Raw genomic sequence first — 21,619 nt, forward strand, 5'->3', positions numbered from 1 at the left:
TAAATTGTTCACTTCAAAAACAAAAACAGATAGTTAAGAGGTTATTTCACTGGACAGAAGCAATTTTCTTAACCATCCTCAAATCATGAAAGTAAATTTTGAACATGTTACAGCATATAGGTAGTTTCACAAAGCTTATTTGTAAATACTCATGACAGCTGTTTCTATTTAATAATATGGGCGGTTTGAATTGGTCAGGTAGGATAGCAAAAGCTAGTTTTTCTATTTGCCCTCCATGTAAGATAGAGATCTATTGAATTCTGATGATCCAAGACTATTCAGCAATCTTAAGCGCACCTCCCGACCCCCAACTTATCAAGTAATAACATGGTTATCTCACAATTTTTTTAAGATGGATCTACAGTGTGTTCTATAATGTATTTGTTCAACAAAAAGTCACTGAGCACCTACACTATGCCTGGCACTGCTCTAGGACCTGGCAAACAGTAGGTGACAAAACACAAAAATCCTGCCATCACAGAGCTTACTACAGAGAGAGACAGATAATATAGAAAACAAGTAAATACACAGGATGAATCTAGTACCCAGAATATATTAAAAAACTCTTATAACTCAATAACAAAAAGACAAACAACCCAATTAAAAAACAGGCGAAGGACCTGAACAGACGTTTATCCAAAGAACGTCTAGAAGTGGACAACAATCACATAAAAAGATGCTCATTAGTCATTAGGGAAATGCAAATCAAAATTACAATTACCACTTAACACCCACTAGGATGATTATAATAATAATTTTAATGATCCAGTATTGGCAAAGATGTGGAAAAATTCGGTTTTCAAACTCTGCCAATTATTTTGATAATGCAAATGAACACGGGCCACAAGCTTCGACTTCTAAAGGAAAGTAGGTTAGGAATAAGGGTAGAGAAGAAAAGAAAAAACAACTCAATGAGAAAATCAAGTCAAATTTAAATAAACATAATTCACAATAAAACCAAAGTTGAAATGTCAAAGATTTTTTTTTCTGAGAAAGAAAAATGCTATAATTTTAAAACTTAGCCAATATACTACACTACTTTCATCATATTTAATTGCTGAGACCTTAGTTCATCCTGTATATAAATATACCAAAATATATTTTTTGAAAAATTTACTTACAAAATTTAGAAAAAGGAGCCAAAGCCATCAACCACTTGACATCACAATATTTTCAGTGCTAGTCATGAGACTATGCATAGATTAATATTTCTGAAAATTTTGGAAGTGATATTCACTTCTAACACAACACAAACACAAATTATTCCAAAACTGCAATGTATTTAAAGCAGTGGTATATGTATTTGAATGTCACTGATTAACAATACTTTTAAATCATGAAAAATGAATAGAACTCAAAACTGCTACTATTTAAGAAAATGTCAATTTGTGCTTCATCTTACCTATAATATAGTTAACATTACTCATAATTTTTGCCCAAAGCCATTAATTTGCTTCAGGAAAAAAAATAACGTGCACTTTCTCCTTATTACTAGGGTCTAATACACGAAGCTTTCATTCCTACAAAAATTTAATTACATGTGTATAGAACATATAAAACTAGTACTTATAACCTAAAACTTCAGAATAAAACTTTCTAATTAGATGCTTAATTCAGTTTTCCATGTACATTTGCAATAATGCTTAATTTTTCATTTTTTAAATTTTTTTATTATTTTTATTTTTTTTGAGATGGAGTCTTGCTCCTTCGCCCAGGTTGGAGTGAAGTGGCACAATCTCAGCTCACTGCAACCTCCGTCCCCTGGGTTCAAGTGACCGTCCTGCCTCAGCCTCCTGAGTAGCTGGGATTACAGGTGCCCACCACCACGCCCAGCTAATTTTTGTATTCTTAGTAGAGATGGCTTTTGCCATGTTGGCCAGGCTGGTCTTGAACTCCTGACCTCACGTGATTCACCTGCCTCGGCCTCCCAAAGTGTTAGGATTACAGGCATGAGCCCCTGCGCCTGGCCAATTCTTGATTAATTCTATAAATTTCAATGTTCTGTAATTTCTGGGAAATAGTGCTAATTATCCCTTCTCAATTAGTCATGTGTTAAATATTACTCACAACATCTTTTGCTTTATTAATTCACTTAACACATTATCTTTTTACCCCATACAGAAGGTTAAATTCAATACAGCTTCTGATATTTTACTCTATCTTAGCTATCACATTTCTACCTTCCTACCCATGCAGTATTAGAAAAGTTTTTAATTCCTCTATGGACTGGTTCCTTTGGCATAAAGAATAGATGTGGGTCAAAGGATTCTGACAGCTCTCACTAGTGCTAAATTTAAATTTAAAAACTAAGCAGTTTCTACGTGGTGCATCAGTCTACATAATAGATTGTCTCCCATCACTGCTCTTTGGAGGGAAATACAAGAAGAAAGTGATGTCACAGAAGCTACAGCACAGCTCTCCACATGCCTGAGAGGTACCTCTTATTTCCCCAATCCCACTTATTAAGTGATGTGCATATAGTGAACAAATTGCTTTAATAACAAGCAGTTACATTCAACAACAGCAAAGCTGCTAAGTACACATTTTCTAAAGCTCTAAGATCTAATCATTAGCCACACCTATCTTATTAGACATTTCTACCCCTCCGTTGCCAATCCAATCCATCACCCAGTCCTGTCATTCTACCTCAGGAGTAAATCTCTGAAATCCATGCACTTTATTCCTCTCTACCTCACTACTCTGGACCAAATTGTACTCTTTGCTTACCTGAAATAGAACTAGAGAAGTCTTTTTTTACCTATTCCCTGGGTTATCCTTCAATATATCCATTCTCCACAATTAGTCAGAGTTATCTTTTACAAATGTGAATTTAATCCTGTTCCCTTCCTTCCTACCTCCCCCAAAACTACTCCCAACTACCAATTTTTAACAAGTCTAGTTGTCCTAACTCTTAGTATCAAAGAGTAACATGGCCTGCTATTCTTCCAGCCTCATCTTACACCTTGTCCCCCTAATTCTCAGTGCTCCCTCCAGCCCTTGTCTTTCAGTTTGTTCTCACCCCAGTTCATCTGTCTGTCTGTCCTTCTTTCTTCAGGCATGAATTTGCTCTATTTGTCATGTAGAGAATGCTCTTTCCCCTCTCTTCCTCTGGTTTAATCTGATACCTCAGGTTCTCATTTTAGGCATCAATTTTTTAAGTAAACATCCCAATTTTCCAAAACTACAATAAATTCTTACAGCATTATGGACCTGTGCTTTGTCAGCACTCATCACACTTGTAAATTTATGTGATTATTTATATATCCTTGAGTAACTCAAGGAGAATGTCCGCCTCCATTAAGAACAGACCCGTATCTATTTTTGTTCACCACTGTATTCACAACATCTGGCATAATGCCAGGCACATACTGTAATCCAGTAAAAAGCTCATAAATGAGTATATGAATGAATGAAGACACCTGCAACTATTTCCACCTTCACCGCATAAGGCACACAAAGAATTCCACTGTTCTTCACAGGCATTTCACAACGCCAAATTACAGACTGCCTTAAAAATTATGCAAATAAAATATACTTTTTTAATTAATTCTAACCAGAACAAAGAAGTCAGCACATGAAATACACCAACAAACATATCAGTTTTATAAAAAAAGACATAAATATTTACAAGGAACTGCTGGGGAAAAATTAAAACAATGTTGTTTCAGGCCACTGAATGTATAATAAAGCAAACTCACCAAAACTCAAAAAAAAAAAAAGAAAAGAAAGAAAAAAGAAAAACCCACAGCCAAAACTGCTTGCTCAAATGCAGAAATGTTAAAGAAGGAATGGCCGAATAATGGTTCTTGTTATAATTTTAAGAAGAGTGAAATTTCCAGTATTTTTTATGTGGTGAAGACTATATGAACATCAGTTTATATTTAACAAATCTAAAACAGGACTCAATAAATGTGATCAAGTATTATTGTTCTTATTTACCATTTAGGTGAACTTCCAGCTTTGTTTTACTTTTATTTCAAGGGGAAAAAACAACTCTTCACTGGTAACTCCTCTTAAAGGTAACATCTCAAACAATCCAAATTCGACTACTCTAAGAAAGTATCTATAGATACTACACAATGAAGCATCACAATGAGTCGTGTAAAATATTCTTAGGGGATATAAATGTCATTGGAACCCAAATGTGGGAAATTTGTACAAAAGTTTTATTCATTCAACTAATAATTCCCCCCACCCCTAGTGTGCCAGACTATATACCAGATCCTGAGACTACACAGGTAAGTCTCAAAACAGTAACAATTAGTATAAAATTCAAGAGTTCTACACCCACATGGCAGGAGTTTTTGTGTTTTTCTCTTAACTCCATGTCTCTAATTCAACACGTTATTGCACACGACAGGGATCTATGAATAAAAAGGTGGGCCAGAGACAGCCCCTGCCCTAGACAAAGTTCACTGGCTGCCATGGGACATGCAGAAAACAGTATGGGAATTAGAAACTGTGTGCTGTTTGACACATGCAACAGCACAATGGGCGAGTGCTACAGGAACCACAAAAGTATCAGGACAGGTAGGAAGAGTGTACGTCATAAAAAGAAGGGCCTATTTCACTCTTGGGAACTCCCTCAACATCACTAACTTTTTCAGATAATGTCCTCAGACTCACAGCTCATTCAACACTGTTCCTTGTATTATGCCTTCTGTGAAATCTCTCCTACTGTTCTGACAACAAAATCATTTCTTAAATATCAATTATAAAATTTAAGATTTAAAATATTGTCATCTTTTATATTCAACACTTTTAGTTTCATATAATTAGTTTTCCTTAAAGAATAAGGTTGCAGACAAACATGATTAAAAATTGGTTTGAAAATACATTTTTGTGTGTAAGTCACAATTAATTTTCTTTTATGGTAATTTATAAAATGAAATCCTCACTCGGGAATTAGTAATTGTCAGTTTTTGTAGTTCACACTGTGCTTTTTAACTTCCTCTCTCTACTTCAGGAAGGAAATAAATAGCAAAAGCTTTCAAACTAAATGCAATGTATCAGTAACTCTATACTTTTAGCATTTAATTTTAAAGCTTTCCGTGCTTGAGAAAAGGCAATTAATGTATCTTGCTCTATAACCCCTACCTGGACTTTTGCTGACACAATAAAAGTAAATACAGTAATACATAATTACATTCCCGAAACTTAGCATTGTCAATTCAGACTAGAGTATAATTTATACCACTTGTACTTTCTACAGAAACAAATAATAAACTTACATTGACTATATATGCTCAAAAAGCTCAAGGAGTAATCAGGAAAGCACATCACAATGAAGAAACCTCAAAAATACAATTCTGTATCTTCCTACGAACATTCAGCAACCTATCAAGTTACCTATGATCCCAGAGATGTTTAATGTATGTTTCTTGAATACTAAAAATGATGATGATGATGATGATGACGATGACCACAGCTAAAATTTACTCAGCATTTAACTTGTACTAGGCACTGCTAAATACTTTGTATTTAAGCCTGACAACAATTCTAAAAGCTAGGTACTATTATGAATCCCTATTTTAAAGACACAGGAAAGGGGGCTGAGAGATGTTAAGAAGTGGCAAGGCTGGGATTAAAACCAAAGTCGTCCGAGGCCAAAGCTCTTAACGACTCAATTGTGGAAAAACATGATATACAGATTATAGTTGAGATTTAGAAACAGCTTTAAGAATTTTGAAATAGAAATATTCAGATATGGCGGGGCACAGTGGCTCACGCCTGTAATCCCAACACTTTGGGAGGCCGAGGTGGGCAGATCACTTGAGGTCAGGAGTTTGAGACCAGCCTGGCCAACATGGCGAAACTGTCTCTACTAAAAACACAATTAGCTGGGTGTGGTGGCATGCATCTGTAGTCCCAGCTACTCGGGAGGCTGAAGTGGGAGAATCGCTTGAACCCAGGAGACGTAGGCTGCAGTGAGCCGAGATTGTGACATTACACTCTAGCCTGGGCAACACAGTGAGACTCCATCGCAAAAAAAAAGCAAAAGAAGAAAAATAAAAAAGACAAGAAAAGAAATATTCAGATATATTTCAGCTATTTCAATATTGTAATCAGGTATATATTAAAATTGTGGGAAGTATTCCATCTTAAAAGAGCATTTGACTTTAATACCATTGAATTATTAATAGATTTTAAAATTTTTTCAAAGGAGATGCTGTAATTAAAACATTTTAGATCATGTATCATCTAAGTTAAATAAATATTTTATCCTACTTATGAAAAAAGCAATCTAAAACTTTAAAATTCAATTGTTTTCTCCATAACACAAGTGATTTCTGAAAAAAATCAAAAGCTAAAGCTCTAAAGAAAGAAGAAGAAATTATAACTAAATCATGACAGATTTTGATTAAAAGATTCCAGATTTAGAGCACGAAAACAGTATGTTCTTCAGTATTAGTTTTTGAGATTTTTGAACAATTCATTTGTTGTGGGAATAGACTGAAGTTTGCACAAAGATCCAAACCAAATATGAACTTATAATACTTGTTTGCCTGATGTCATAACTTAAAAAAAAATCCTGCTATAAGCATACCTTGGCAAAAAATACGGTGAGGTGAGTCTCACTGCCAACAATCCAAATAGGGAATTTTGGAGATTTCAAGTAAGAACCAACCTAGAACAAATGTAGCAAAATAAAACAAATAAACAAATTAAAAATTTATACTGCCTCTTATTTGCCCATAAACATCTGAAGCATAAAGTGTCCAATTTGTATTTAATTGAAATAATGTATTGTGCCCGAGCACTTCACCCATAGAGATCAAATGCTGAATGTAAAAATGAGTGTTAGAAGACTGTCAGTACTGAGCTTATATTGTGCTTTGACATTAAAACAACAACAATATAGATTTAACACAGCTGGAGATAACTATTTAGCCCTAAGAGTCATTCTCAGGTTTTGCTAAAGTTCCTAGATAAAATGACCACTTCCTAGAATTTCAGCATGAAACCTCAAACCCTAAAACTATAAACTTGATGATAATAACTTTATAAGGAAAATAATTATAGTTTATCAAATGAGTAGATTTATGAATAATCAAAGGGAAAGAACATCTTTGCTCCCAAATAATCAAGAAAAATTACAATTTAAACCATTTAAGTATCTAAGTGTCCTGTTATTTGACTCTTCATGATAGAAGGTAAGTTCAAAGTTTCACAATATGAACAGTCTCTTTAAAATGTATAAAAAGCCGTATTTGTACTCTGCTCTCAAGGTTACATAATCTGTGAACATTACTATACCAAAAACTTGAGAACACGATTGTGTGTGTGTGACTGAGAAAAAAAAAAGTTTAATACTAAACAAACAGAATAGACTTATGAAACCCAACACGTTCACACCACTCAATTCCACTCTCATATGAAGACAGAAACTTTAACTTAAAAATGACGAATCTTACCAATACAATTTGCTGCATTTTCCTTTGTCTTACAGACTGCCTATAATTGGGGAATTCCAAGTAGCTGTTTGTGGCAGTCAGGCCAAAAATTCTGTCCTAATCAGCCAGCAGCCCCTGCTTCAACCACCACCCTGGCCCTGTGGAATTTATTCTTATCACTAGGAGGGAAGTGGAAAATAGGTACTCTCTTGTATCCATGGACAGAGAAACTAGTATTTTTGTCCTATGATGGGAGGGATGAGTTAGATGTGCTAATGTGGCAATGTTGAGCCAGTAAAGTAGGAAGGATGGTTTGGGAACAGCAGAGAAGAATAAAAGAAAAGGAACAAAGAAAGAGGGAAAGATAAAATCACAGTTCCAGAGTGGACGAGGATTTTAGAGGTGAGCTGTGCAAGTCCTTCAATTTATGCATAAGGAACCAGAGAAATACACAGGATCTGTGCCTGGTCTCATCTCAAGCAACTAAATAGTACAGAGCTAGAATTAGGACTTAAGTTTTCTGACTTCTATCTACTCTGATGGATTTCCATCACATCACATGGTGCCTCGTGTGGTGAAGAGATTAGATATAAACCTTTCTTTCAGAAAAAGTGTGTATTTAAATTAAGTAAAAAAAAAAAAAAAACAAAGGATAAGATCAAAGAATAAATGAATGCTAAACTCATGAAATGTTTTATAATAGTAAAAATATATTGAATGCCTAAATAAGTGTCATCACTTTAAACAACAGTTCGACACTTCCTCAGAAAGTTAAAAATAGAATTACTGTATGACCAGTAATTTCACTCCTGGGTATATACCAAAGAGAAATAAAAACATGTTCACAAAAAATTTGTACATCAATGTTTACAGCAGCCCTAGTCATAACAGCTAAAGTAGAAACAACCCAACTGATGAACAGATAAAATTGGTTTAACATACAAAAGAATATTATTTGGTCATAAAAAGGAATGAAATACTAACACATGTAAAAAACAGAGATGAACAATGAAAACACCATGCTAAGTGAAAGGAGCCAGAAACGAAAGGCTATATACTACATGATTCCATTGGTATGAAATGTACAAAAGAGGTAAATCCACAGAGGCAGAAACAGAGTAGTGGTTTCCAGGGGCTGAGTGGGAGGAGCATGCGACTGCTAATGGGTTTAGAGCTCCTTTTGTGGGTAAGGAAAACATTTTGGAATTAGATTGGGGTAATGGTTGCATTGCATCGTGAATATATTAAAAAGCCCTGAATTGTATGCTTTAAAATGGTGAATCTCCTGGTATGTGAGTTATAAATCTATCTTTTTTAAAAAAGTAGAGTCAAAAGTAGCCATAGCCACCTTATTCTTTGTTGGGTTTGTACGTGTGTGTTGAAAGGGAGAGTGCAGGAGGGAGAAAGAGATTATTTCATCACCTTAATTGTATTAATGCATGTATAATCAAAATGATATTGCAAAATGTTCATTTCATCTTTAAAGGGAAATCTGCTACACTTATCAAAGCACGGGGAAATGTTCAGACTTACAAAATTAACACAAGCTCAATGACTTCCTTAATGCCATTCCTCCAAGCATCTGATAGAAAGTAAATGTAAAATATACACAGAATTTGAGAAGTTAGAGAGAGATGAACACTGTAGCGTAATATAGTTTTTCAAAAAATGCTGTCTTGACTCACTTTTGAGGCCCTGGCTAGAGGTCAGTCATTCCCTCGCAAAAGATAGCTAATTAAGTTCTTACTCCAGCCACTACCATTATAGGTCTCCCACACTCCAGGGATCACCCTAATCACCCTGGAGTCAGGTACCAGACAGACTACCAGGGATAACCCAAGAGCCCCCCAGAGTTATGCAAATTAGCCAATCCACAGGGGAGCTCAGGCAATCTAGCTGACCCCATCCTACTTCAGGTACATAAGCTGCTCCTATGGCTCCAGCTTGCTGTACCCCAGTCCCCAGATGCAATCCTGCATGTGGCCCTGCCTGGCTTCCCTCCCTCATTTGCAGTTGGAAGGAACAGAGTTTTGCCTTTCACCTATCCAAGTGTTAGTGTGTTTTGTTGTGCCATTAGCAGAAGCCTTAAATCTCATTTAAAACCATAGTTAACTGCTAAAACACTACAGCAATACGTAAACAGAAGAATATACAGCAGCGATTGACTTCCCACTAAGATCTTGAGGGGAAAAACGTTCTTCTGTTCTACCTAAAAATTAAAGCAAAGTAAAGCCTACATCTAGAAAACCGTACAATTCTGGTGAATATGTCCATTCATTCATTCAACAAATATTTCTGAGCACCTGGCACTTAATATGTACCTAGCAATGTCCCAGTTTCCAGCGTCTATATTCCATTAGGGAAGACAATAGAAAAGCAAACTCAAGATTTCAAAAGATAAGTAAACAAAAAGTGTCATTAATTATTCCTATTAAATATTGTGGAAAAGAATAACTGAGGGAGTGGTCAAGAAAAAAGTCTCTGAGGTACGATCTGCAGTCCAGCCTGAAGGGGACAGTGAGCCATCCATCTCAAGAGCTGGACAACTCCAGGCAGAAAGGACAGCAAGCACTGGAGAGGGCTCGGCATGTCTGGGAAAGTGAGAGGACCAGTGTGGCTGGAGCACAGCAGTAGAGAAAGCAACGCAACTGCAAAGACCATCAGGGTCTTAAGGGATACACAGGAAATATTTCCAAATATAAAATCTCCACCCCCTAGCCTCATACAAGACGCAGGCATGCGTGCACATCCCACCTGCCCCACCCCCGCCTCCATGCTTAACTTTCTTTAGGATCTACGAATGTGTGTGTATATGTGATAGGGGGAAGAGGACACACTTTGATTCTCTAGTTGCCAGGCTGTTTCAGAATAGCTTTAGTTTATACAATTAAAGTCACCGAAGATAAAAGTCACTGAAAATACTGTTTAACCATATGATCACTACTAAAGGAGTAAGGGCAGGACAAATCCAATTTGATTATCATATGCATATCACCCAGTGTTCAAGTGAAACATGAAAAAGGAACGCTGTCTGACAAAAAAGAAAGAGGATCAACCATGATTATTGTTATTACATATAATTATCACCATCTGAACCCCTGCTATGGAACCCTGTTCTAAAATAGAAAAGGAAGGTCAGCTGCCTTAGGCTCATGCCTGTAATCCCAGCACTTAGGGATGGAAGCCAAGGTAGGAGAATAACTTGAGGTCAAGAGTTTGAGACCAGCCTGGGCAACATAGCAAGACCCTGTCTCTATTTAAAAATTTTTTTTTAATGAAAAAGAAAACTAGATCTACTTCTTTCTCCCAAATCATGACATCTTACGAAGTGCAAGTCAATAATGGTTTAAATTCCATTTAAAACTATTTACAATACCCATTTCAGGTTGTTTCAGGTTGCGTAGGAGGAGAATGAAATAAACAGCAGTAAATGAGAGTTCCATGGCAGTTCCTAACCCTAGTGCATGTGTCAAAGAGTTTAATGTTGTAAAATGCTTGAAATTTTTTTCAGTGTGAAATCATTTTTCAGATGGAATAGATAAAAGTCAGAATTTCAGGCATCTGGCAATTCTTTCTCTTTGCCTAATAAAGTATTACCAGTTGTTTTAGTGAAGCATATTCTTCGTTAGGTAATAAAGAAACAGTGCTTTCTTCATCCTCATTTTGCCAAAAATAAATTCATATTCAATAATAGATGTCTGTGGCTTTTTTGAATTATTTTGTACTGGGTTCTGCCCCTCCTCCTACAAAAAATAACAACAGACCTAGCATAGGAAACTCAGCATAATCAGCCGGCTTAACCACACTTAATAACCCTGCTGGTTTAGGGTGGGGGATAGGAAGGAAGAAGAGAGCGGTACTGAACAATAGTGCTGTGCTCAAATGTGCTGTCAGAGGAACAAAACAGTATCCACAATAGTGGACATCTAAACAAAAAACATTCAAAGTACCTTAAAAATCAATTTACCTTACAGTATCTTAAAGCTTCCATTAGTGTTAAAAATCCTACAGCTGCTTGTTCATGTATACCAAGAAGTTCTGCAAAAAACAACAACAACAACAAAAAACGAAAACTTAGCATTGTAGTAGTGTGTATAAATTTGAAACGTACTTATATGTATATATATTTATACTACACCAAAACTTTTAACTTTTACCCAAAACTATACTTTAAAACTTAGCATGTATTTATTAGGAGATAATGTCAACTAATCATTACAGTACTGCTCATTATGAAATACCATTAGATCAGGTTTGTGGTGGGTAAATGTGATGCTTTAGATGTATATTAAATGTATTTATAAAACTTGATATTCAATGTTAACTTTTTAAATGAGAGAATTTACTCCCTGAAATCCATGCCATTGTTGACAAAAATACAAGAAGAAAAAGAGACTCAATACCTATGTAAAAGGGCTAACTTGAATTGACTTTGATTTTGAAAAACAAATGGATATGCTAATCACTGGTAAAATTTATCATTAGGTAGCAGTGACTCCACTTGCCTAATACTTAAAACATGGACATTTAATGCCATCCCTCTTTCCTATAAACACAGGCTGTGTGCTTCAGACTGGGAAAATAAAGATGAATAGAAAATGATCTCCGCCTTAGAAAGGATACGACTTTACCAAAGACGACAGATGAAAAAAACATATGTGGTCTCTCTGTACACACACACACGGAGTGGTATGAGAGTATCTGCCTACAGTGTTAGGGAAGGCTTATAAAATTAATAACAGGGAGTTGAATCTTGAAGCTTATTACAGTTCTCCAGGCCAAAAAGAGGATGACAAGAAAATTCAAAGCAGAAGAAACAACAAACAGGTATGAAAAATCGATGCATTTAAGGAATGAAGAATTTGGCAAAGTTTCCTTAAATGTTTCTGGCCTGGGGGGACATGATAAATAGTGATTAACACAAAGAATTAAGAAGTAAGTTCTGGACTCGTGTGAAGAGGTAACATGAGTTTGGTTTTAGCTAAGCTGGGATTGAGGTACCTTTACGTGCTCTAGCTAGAGAGGGATAAATAGCCGGAAGTAAGGCTCAGGAATACAGGAGAGAAACGTCAGGGCTGGAGATAAAGATTTGGGAATCATCAGCATAGAGATGAGAGTTAAAGTTATGGATGTGGGTAAGTCAGAACAGACACAACGCAGGGAATAAAAATGTGATGATAATAAAGTCTTTTCATAAACGATACCCTTCAGCTAACATACATTAATATAATAATATATTTGGGTCCATAATATATCTAAAAAGCATCTCTTTCTGGGTAAAAATTATGTTCACTGTAAACATAACGCATATATAATTTTGCATCCTTTTTACCATCTGGTCATGTTCTGTCCATTTTTTCCATTAGGATATATTTTCTTAACAATGAATGTAGTAAGAATATTAACTCTTTCATTTTTGTGGCCAACATTTTACTATGTAGCCTTAATTACAACATCTAGATGGTTTAAGGCAAGAGCTGACAGTTTAACTTTCTGGATTGGTAAATCCAAAATTAATAGAAGGTGCATATACATACAGTTTATACTTTGTCACTAGCTTCTTACAGGCACAGATCAGGTAGAGCAATGGTTCTTCAACTGTGGTTTAGGATTCCTCAGGGACCACAAGACCCTCTTAGAGACTACGTGAGATCAACGTGATTTTCATAATATGATGTTAATTACCTTTTTACACTTACTCTCTCATAAGAACAGAGTTTTACAGAGGTTGATCTGTTATATTGTATCAGACTAAATTTATAAGCATATATGAAGATCCGGCTGTCTACTAATAAGCCAAGCATTAAAGGGATTTGCAAAAATTTAAAACAACATCACTCTGCTTAATTTTTGTTAAGTTTATCAAAAATGTTATTTATGTTAATATTAATGAGTATATTTTGTTTTTTTCTAAATTATGTTTTATTTCTACAAATTTAGGACGTAAATGTGAAATTTCTTTAAACACATATACTACATAATGATCAAGCCAGAGTATGAAGAGTGTCCATTGCTCAAGTACAGTGCAATTTTCTTAAGCATAGTGATCTTACTCTGCTATCAAATACTGAATTTACTCCATCTCACAGTATGTTTGTACTCTAACCCACTCCCCTCATGCTTCCCCCACCGCCTGCCACTGACCCTTCCCAGTCTCTGTTATCTATCATTCCACTCTCTACCTCCATGTGATCAAATTTGTTTAGATCTCACATATAAGTAAGAGCGTGTGATTTTGTCTTTTTGTTCCTGGCTTATTTCACTTAAGATTATGACCTCCAGTTCTATTCACGTATACTGCAAATAACAGGATTTCATTCTTTGTTATTGTTTATAGAATTCCAGTTTCTTTATCCATTGACCTGTTGATGGACACTTACGTTGATTCCCTATCTTTGCTATTGTGAATGGTGCTGCAATTAGCATGCACATGCAGGTATCCCTTTGATATACTGATTTCATTGTCTTTGGGTAGATACTGAGTAGTGGGATTGCTGGATCTGGTAATCCTATTTTTAGTTTTTTGAGAAATCTCCATACTGTTTTCCATAGTGGCTGTACAAGTTTATATTCCCACCAATAGCATATAGGAGTTCTCTTTTCTCTATCTTCGCCACACTTTTGTTGTTTTTTTAACAGCCATTCTGACTGGGGTAAGATGACATCTCATTGTGGTTTTGATTTGTAGTTGTCTCATGATCAGTGATGTTGAACATTTTTTCATATACCTGTTATTTTAAAGTGAATTAATACGTATTTAAAAATTTCTCAATCTTTAACATGAAAAACACTGATTATTTGCTTTGGGATCATCCGTAAGAGTGTAAAGGGCATGAGATTAAAAGGTTTTAGAATCTTCAGGTTAAAGCAAAACAAGGGAGAGGAGAAGAACAGCCCAAATAGGTATAAATGGATACTTCATATCTTCGCAAACTTTTCTCTCCCTTTCCTTCTTAAATGTAAGCAACACTAAATGTTTTCATGTAAAAAGAATACATACATTGGGAAACAGTTTCACAATTTAATTTCTAAAATCAGTTACCACCACCTAGTGTTACAATTAGATACTACATCATCTATTTCCCTGGACTTTTAAACAAATGTCTAATAATAATATCATGTTACTAAATACAGCAAACTAGTTGTTCATAATTCTTGGGTAATGAACTATTTAGATTTGATCAGTAAACACATGCTTAGACGTCTAGTCTGGATGGTAATATTTTAAAAATGTATTATGCCTGTTTTCTTAAACAGAATATATACTTAACATTTTTACCTTCTTACGATAGTTTCAAGAACATCACACTAGGAAAATTTACTTTTATGCCAAGTTGTAATACAGTGAGGATTTAATATTCTCACATGTTACGATTTATAGAATTTATTTGTATGAGACTTTCTCAATAAGCCTTGAAAGTGTCTATTTTCAAGTATCCCTAATCTGAAAATCTGAAATCCAAAATGCTCCAAGATCTGAAGCATTCTGAGAGCCAACATGACTCTCAAAGGAAATGTTCATTACAGCATTTTGGATTTCAGATTTTCAGATCAGGGATGCTAAACTGGTGAGGAAAAATGCAAATATTTCCAAATCTGAAAAAAATCAGAAATCTTAAATGCTTCTGGTCCCAAGCATGTACTCTACATTTGCAAAAAATTCAAATTACTTTGTGATTATATTCTTGTTTTCTTTGCCAGAATTAATTTACTATCTTTTATTATCAGAGACGGTGTTTTGCCATCTTGCCCAGGTTGGTTTCAAACTCCTGGCCTTAAGTGATCCTCCTGCTTTGGCCTCCCAAACTGCTGAGATTAAAGGCACAAGCCAATACGCCCAGCCTAACTGATTATCTTATAAAAGAGAATGAAACAAACCATCAAAACTCATTCAGTTTCTGACTGCATTTTTAGGAGTTCCACATATTAAGTGGAATATAACCAGACAAGGACCAGAGAAACATGACTATTTTTTGGCCTAACTATAATATCCGTTTCTGTTTATTTTTTAATTGACAAATTAAAGTTGTATATATTTACGGTGTACAACATGTTTTGAAATATGTATACACTGTAGAATGGCTAAAGTGAGCTAATTAACATATGCATTATTCTGTGTATGAGTCCATCATCTTTCAATTAGCTATGCATTTGACTGGCTGTAATACTGATTTCTTTTTATAAAAACAAAACAAAAACCCACAAAAAACCAAGAAACTTCTGGGTTTCTGAATTACAAGAGTTGACTCTTCTATCCCTATGCCATAAAGAAAATTATAAAATAAAAATAATCATCAAATAAGCATACAAAAATAAATAAACAAAATGGACAAAAATAATGTACAAATACTGAAGAATTCCTTTAAGATAAAAAGAGACCATGACAAAATTAATCTACAGAAAATCAAAATCAAAGAAAACTTTGGCTCAACACACATGGAATAGTACGAAATGAAGATGGATGGCAGGGAGAGAGGAGACAGACCACAAAAGGATCTGAGAACCTTAGAAGGAGTTTGGATTTTATTTTAAGTGCATAGGGAAGCCAGCCATCGAATGGTTTTAAGGGAGAGAGAAACATGATCTCACTGAGTTTGAAAAATATCACACTAGCCACTGTGAAAGAGTGGGCAAGAATGCATTTAATTTGATTAGTTCTACTGCAGCTTATTTCTGTTCTATTGGAGAAGCAAAAGATGGTTTCAAAAGCTGGGGTAGAATGAAGTATATGGATTCAGGACCATATAATCTATATAAAACACTCAATATTTTTTACTAAAGAATGTACAAAACAATCTAGTTGGGAGGATAATATGTAAAGATATAATTTCCTCAAAATAACCTACAAATATAATGTAATCAATTCAAATCTTCAAAGATTTCTTAAAACTGGAACTTGAAGAGCTGGGAGGAAAGTTCAACTGGAATAGATAATGTAGAAAAGACTATGACAATTTTGTAAAAGTATAACATCAGGAAACATGCTAATGAATATCAAAGTATATTATAAAACTATGTAATTGTGAAGTTTTGCATAAGAAGTCACAAATAGATCGGTGGAATAGAATAAAAACATGTAAATATGGAAAAATGCATTCAACAAAAAACGTATTTCCTATCTGTGGAGAACTGACTGGAATTAGGACATTAGATAATTCCTCGAGAAAAAGTCAAAAGGCAGATCCCAAACTCATACCATTCATAAATACATAATCCAGATAGACTAAAGAGCCAAACATTAAAAAACAAAAAGCCCACAAAAGCATTTTTGGAAAATACTAGAGAATATTATCTTGGGGTGGAGCCAGGCATGATGGTGCACGTCTGTAGTCTCAGCTACTTGAGAGACTGAGGCAAGAGGACCACTGGAGCCCATTTCGAGGCTGCAGTGAGCTATGACTGCACCACTGCACTATGGCCTGGGTGACAGAGCGAGACCCCGTCTCTAAAAAATGAAAATAAAAAATCTGGGGGTGGGAGACACATAAAATTGATATAATGGGAGTAAAAAAAAAAAAAGCCCAAATAGAAGCCATCTAAAAAAAAGACCAAATGATTTAACCTCATAAATATGAAAGCCAGCCAGGCGCGGTAGCTCACGCCTGTAATCTCAGCACTTTGGAAGGCCGAGGTCGACGGATCACCTGAGGTCGGGAGTTCGAGACCAGCCTGGCTAACATGGTAAAATCCCGTCTCTACTAAAGATACAAAATTAGCTGGGCATGGTGGCGTATACCTATAATCCCAGCTACTCGGGAGGCTGAGGCAGGAGAATTGCTTGAACCCGGGTTAGGCAGAGGTTGCAGTGAGCCAGGATCATGCCACTGCACTCCAGCCTGGGTGACAGAGTGAGACTCCGTCTCAATAAATAAATAAATAAATAAATAAATAAATAAAAGCCTTGGATATAAGAAAATATATCATTAACAAAGTTAACAAGAAAGAGAAGGCTGGGTGACAATATTTGCAACAAAGGTCAAACAGAGAAAGAACTAAGAGAATTTATAAAGAGCTCCTAGAAACTGAACAAAAGAAAATAACTCCTCCTCCCCAAAAGCCAAAAAGATGGGAAGAGGTAATTCACAGAAGAAGAATACTCAAAACTTACAAACACATGAAGAGATGATCAAGCTCAGGCTCAATGAGCACCAGAGAAATGTGAATTAAAACAGGCTATCACTTGTCAACAAACTGACAAAATGTTAAAGATGGACAATTCTAAGTGTCAGGCAGGATGCAGAAAAATACGAACTCTCCTACACACTTGAAAGAATAAGTTTATACTTTTACCAGTTGATAAAGCAAATTTTAGAAGGACATTTGGCATTATCTATCAAAATTTAACAGATGTTCCTCAAGAAGTTAAACCTTATGAGTTACTGTATGACCCAGGATTTCAACTCCTTGGTCTATGGCAAAGAAACACTAAAATATACATCTCATAAAAACTTGTACATGTTCCTCAAAGCATTAATCATAATGGCCAAGTGGAAACACTCCACATGTTGGCGAACAAATGAATGTGGTACATTTGTGCAACGGTATGTTATTCATCAATAAAGAGGAGTGAAGTACTGGTACATGCTAAAACATGGTCACCTTGAAAATATTATACTAAGTGAAATCAATCAGTCACCAAAGACCAGATAGCGTATGATTCTATTTCTATGAAACACCTCGAACAGGCAAATCTATAGAGCAGAAAGTAGATGAGCGGATGCCAGGGCTGGCGTGGAAGGAAGTATAAGGAGGACAGGCTTTCTTTTTAAGATGGTAAAATTTTTAAAAATTGATTGTGGTGATGGCTAAACAACTCTGAGAAAATATTTAAAATACTGAATTGTCCATTTTAAATGGGTGACATGCATACGTATCTCAATAAAGCTGTAAGTAAAAAAAAAAATTAAAAGATGCCTAAAATTTTAATACACTTTCTACTTTTAGAAATCTAACCTGTAGGTATACTTAAATATGTAAGGAAAGACGTATATACAAAACATGTTTACTACAGCAGTTTCTTATAGCTAAAAATGGAAACAATCTAACTGTTTACCATAAGGAAACTCAAGGCAAAAAACAGACTAGGAAAAAAATACATTTACTAACATGAGATACACATTCATTCAGCATTTACTGGACTTATTTCCTGCTCTGACAACATAGTAGGAGGCAGGCAATATAGAAAGAAAAATTACAATTAAATAGTTACTCGTTGAAAATCCTTAGGCAAGCTGCTTTACCTCTCTAGGCTTCAGTTTCCTTCTTCGTAACATATGGAGTAATACTTTCCTTGAAGGGTTGTTGTAAAGATTAAGATCCTATTTCCAAAATGCCTACACTGGCCCACAGAAAAAATTCAGTTTCCCTCAAAAGCCTAGGCACCTCGTTTACAGAAGCAAGAACATGTACACAAAGAACTATGATGCGAGGTGTAACAGAATGAAGCCGACTGAGGTAAAGCACCATAGATGATCAGAGGGAGGAGAAAACTTTTCCTGCTGTCGGGGTTAAGTGGAGAGACATTAAATGGGAGTTAACATTTTAATGGGGCCAGATGGAATGAGCAGGATGACATTTTGGGGAAAGTACCATTGTTTTTAACGACCGGGAGGCAGAGCCGTCTGAATAGAACAGTGGTTCTTAACCCTGACTACACAGTATCACTTGCTTAAAAATATATGAATGCCCAGATTCCAGCTGACAACAATTCCATTACAACCTCTAGGTGGTGTGGCCTTGGCATATGATTTTAAATTTCTCCTAGTTAATCGTGATGTGCAGCCAAGTTTGAGAACCAGTGGATTAAGGCACTGGATTTGTGAAGGAGACTAGTAAAAGATTATAAACATGGGGTTAAGTACGAACACAGAGGCTCTTGAATGCTAAGAAGCTGAAACTTTAGTTGGCAAGCATTAGCAAGAGAGTCATTGAAGGCACTGAGCAGAGAAATAACCTAACAGGACGTGTAAAATAAAATCATTAACTTGTCAGTTTGCAGAATATACTGGAGTGGAATGACAGACAGAAAGCTATAGCATGATAGTCTAGACAGGTGAGAGTAATGAGACCACAACAGACTTGGCAAAGGAAGAAAAAAGAGAGCAGCTAGCATTTCTGTGCTTGTGCTAGGCAGCATATATGAATATGTGTATTTTTAACCTCAATGCACAGGTAAGAAAACCGAGGCTCAGATAATTTAGCAGTTTGCCCACCGTCAAACAGCAGAGGCATAAACTAACTGGTGCCATCGCCACACCCGAGGCCTCTGCTTGTTCCACCATGGCACAGTGTCCTGCGGTACCACTTGGCCTCTGTGAGACAAAGTTCGAGAATGGAGAATCTCGAAGACTCAGCAACTCATTAGATACATGACAGTAAGGTACAAATAACTAGCAGGTTTTCAAATAAAGCTTGTTGAATAAATTAACATCAGAAAACATTATGGCAAGCTGCATAACCAATCTTTGCCCTCAAGTGTTTCAATTTTCTATAAAGGGCAGTTACAACTACTGATGATTTTAAATTTCTCCCACTTAATTGTGATGTGCACACAAGTTTGAGAACCAGTTGTTGGTAAGAGTGCTCATTATGCAGCAGTGGCAAACATGTATTGAACAGTGCTCAAGGACTTGATGAATATCTCTTTTTTGCCATTTTCTCACCTCATTCTAACTATCCTGTGATAATCATTCCCGTTGGAGGATGAGAAAGAGGCACTGAGTGAAGCATCTTAATTCCACAGTTTAATAAATGGTGCAACTGAGATTCCAACCACAGTAGTCTAATTCCACAAAGCTAACATACTTAATGATACACTGCCTCTTACACTACGTGTTAGTCTTGAGTGCTATAACACATATGTAAGATGGCACGGGAGTTCATCTTCTTTAAATTCCACAGTACACCTGAGAGGCAGATATCTGCCCCATTCATAGAGAAGAAGCTGTGATTGAGATTTTAATCCAAAGATTTCTGTCCGCGGTACAGAGTTAGTAAATGAGCCATGCAGTGTGCCACCTTCAGGGAGAATGAGGGGTAGGAAAAAGGCTACGATTTTCACAGGTAGTGAGGTCTTTGCTTTAGAAGAACAAATGACACAGATTTCAGATCATAGAGAGTAAATATTTTAGCGATGCGGGCAAGGAAATTCTGCTGGTGAAAGGATGGAGAGAAAGAGGTTTGTTGCCTGGTCGTTACACATCACGATTTTTGTTTTAGGCAGTAGAAGCCACCTAAATTTTGTGTAGACCAGGGAAGAGAATCACATTTAATAGCAGAGACCGTAAATGGAATCAACAGTAACTCTGGAAAGATATATAGTTCTTCTAAAACAGGAAAAAAGAATATGCTGAAAAAAGACAACTTGAGATTCTAAAGTCAGCTGAGAGTGAGTGGGCAGAGGTAAAGTTAGAGACAGATAAAGAGGAGAAGGGATTTGAATTCACTGCCTCAAGCAGTGGTAGATAAAGGAGTTATGAGGAGTAGAAAAAAGGGTTACAATGTGCAGTCAGCAGTAAGAGTTTAAATGAGTTTAAGTAGGATTAATTTAGAGTACGCCCAACCAATGAAACTTGTTATGAGGTTTCTTTTCTAGCAATAATCAGCCTGGCAGTGGGAGGGAAAATGTGTACTATGTGTTATCCAGGAAAAACCAAGAAGGTTCAGTGAAATATAAATGGGGTATTTTTCTCATTTTTAAGTTTGATGACTGAACATTCGCTTCAAACAAACATTCCAAAATGCAAGAAATATACCCAATTTTCTTTTCCAAGTTAGCTATTTCAAAGTTATTGCTTAGTTTTGGCTTTTAAACTATACAGAAAAAAGGTCCACAGCAAGATGACAGCCTTGAAAAGCACTATTTCAAGGAACAAAAACGACATATGTGTACATCTCAAGAACCGAAACTGATAATTGACTAATATATTCTGTAAAGGAAGTAACGACTTCATGGCAAGAGCTGCCTAAGGAGCCTCCTTTTCTTTTTTTTTTTTTTTGAGATGGAGTCTCGCTCTATTGCTCAGGCTGGAGTGCAGTGGCATGATCTCAGCTCACTGCAACCTCCGCCTCCCGGGTTCAAGCAATTCTCCTGCCTCAGCTTCCTGAGTAGCTGGGACTACAGGCATGCATCACCACATCTGGTTAATTTTTGTATTTCTAGTAGAGACGGGGTTTCACTGTGTTGGCCAGGCTGGTCTCGAACTCCTTACCTCAGGTGATCCATC

At 36.0% G+C, this 21,619-nt stretch overlaps 1 protein-coding gene across 3 annotated transcripts in view; it reads right to left on the reverse strand.

Annotated features, from left to right (window-relative positions):
• The window catches only part of MINDY3 (MINDY lysine 48 deubiquitinase 3), an 82,158-nt gene that overhangs the window by 32,085 nt on the left and 28,454 nt on the right, over positions 1 to 21,619 (reverse strand). For 2 of the 3 annotated variants that reach the window (XR_004664531.3, XM_003831183.7), the window contains exons 9-10: positions 11,362 to 11,432; positions 6,548 to 6,628 (exon numbers count right to left, since the gene is read on the reverse strand). Coding sequence is in view for 2 of the 3 variants with exons in the window: in XM_003831183.7 (XP_003831231.2) it covers positions 6,548 to 6,628; positions 11,362 to 11,432 (152 nt within the window). In the remaining variant the exon portion in view is untranslated. The remainder of the gene's footprint in view (positions 1 to 6,547; positions 6,629 to 11,361; positions 11,433 to 21,619) is intronic. The other variant, XM_008956581.6, reaches the window with a different exon arrangement.

This window comes from Pan paniscus, chromosome 8 (assembly GCF_029289425.2).
Source record: "Pan paniscus chromosome 8, NHGRI_mPanPan1-v2.0_pri, whole genome shotgun sequence".
Taxonomy (NCBI): domain Eukaryota; kingdom Metazoa; phylum Chordata; class Mammalia; order Primates; family Hominidae; genus Pan; species Pan paniscus.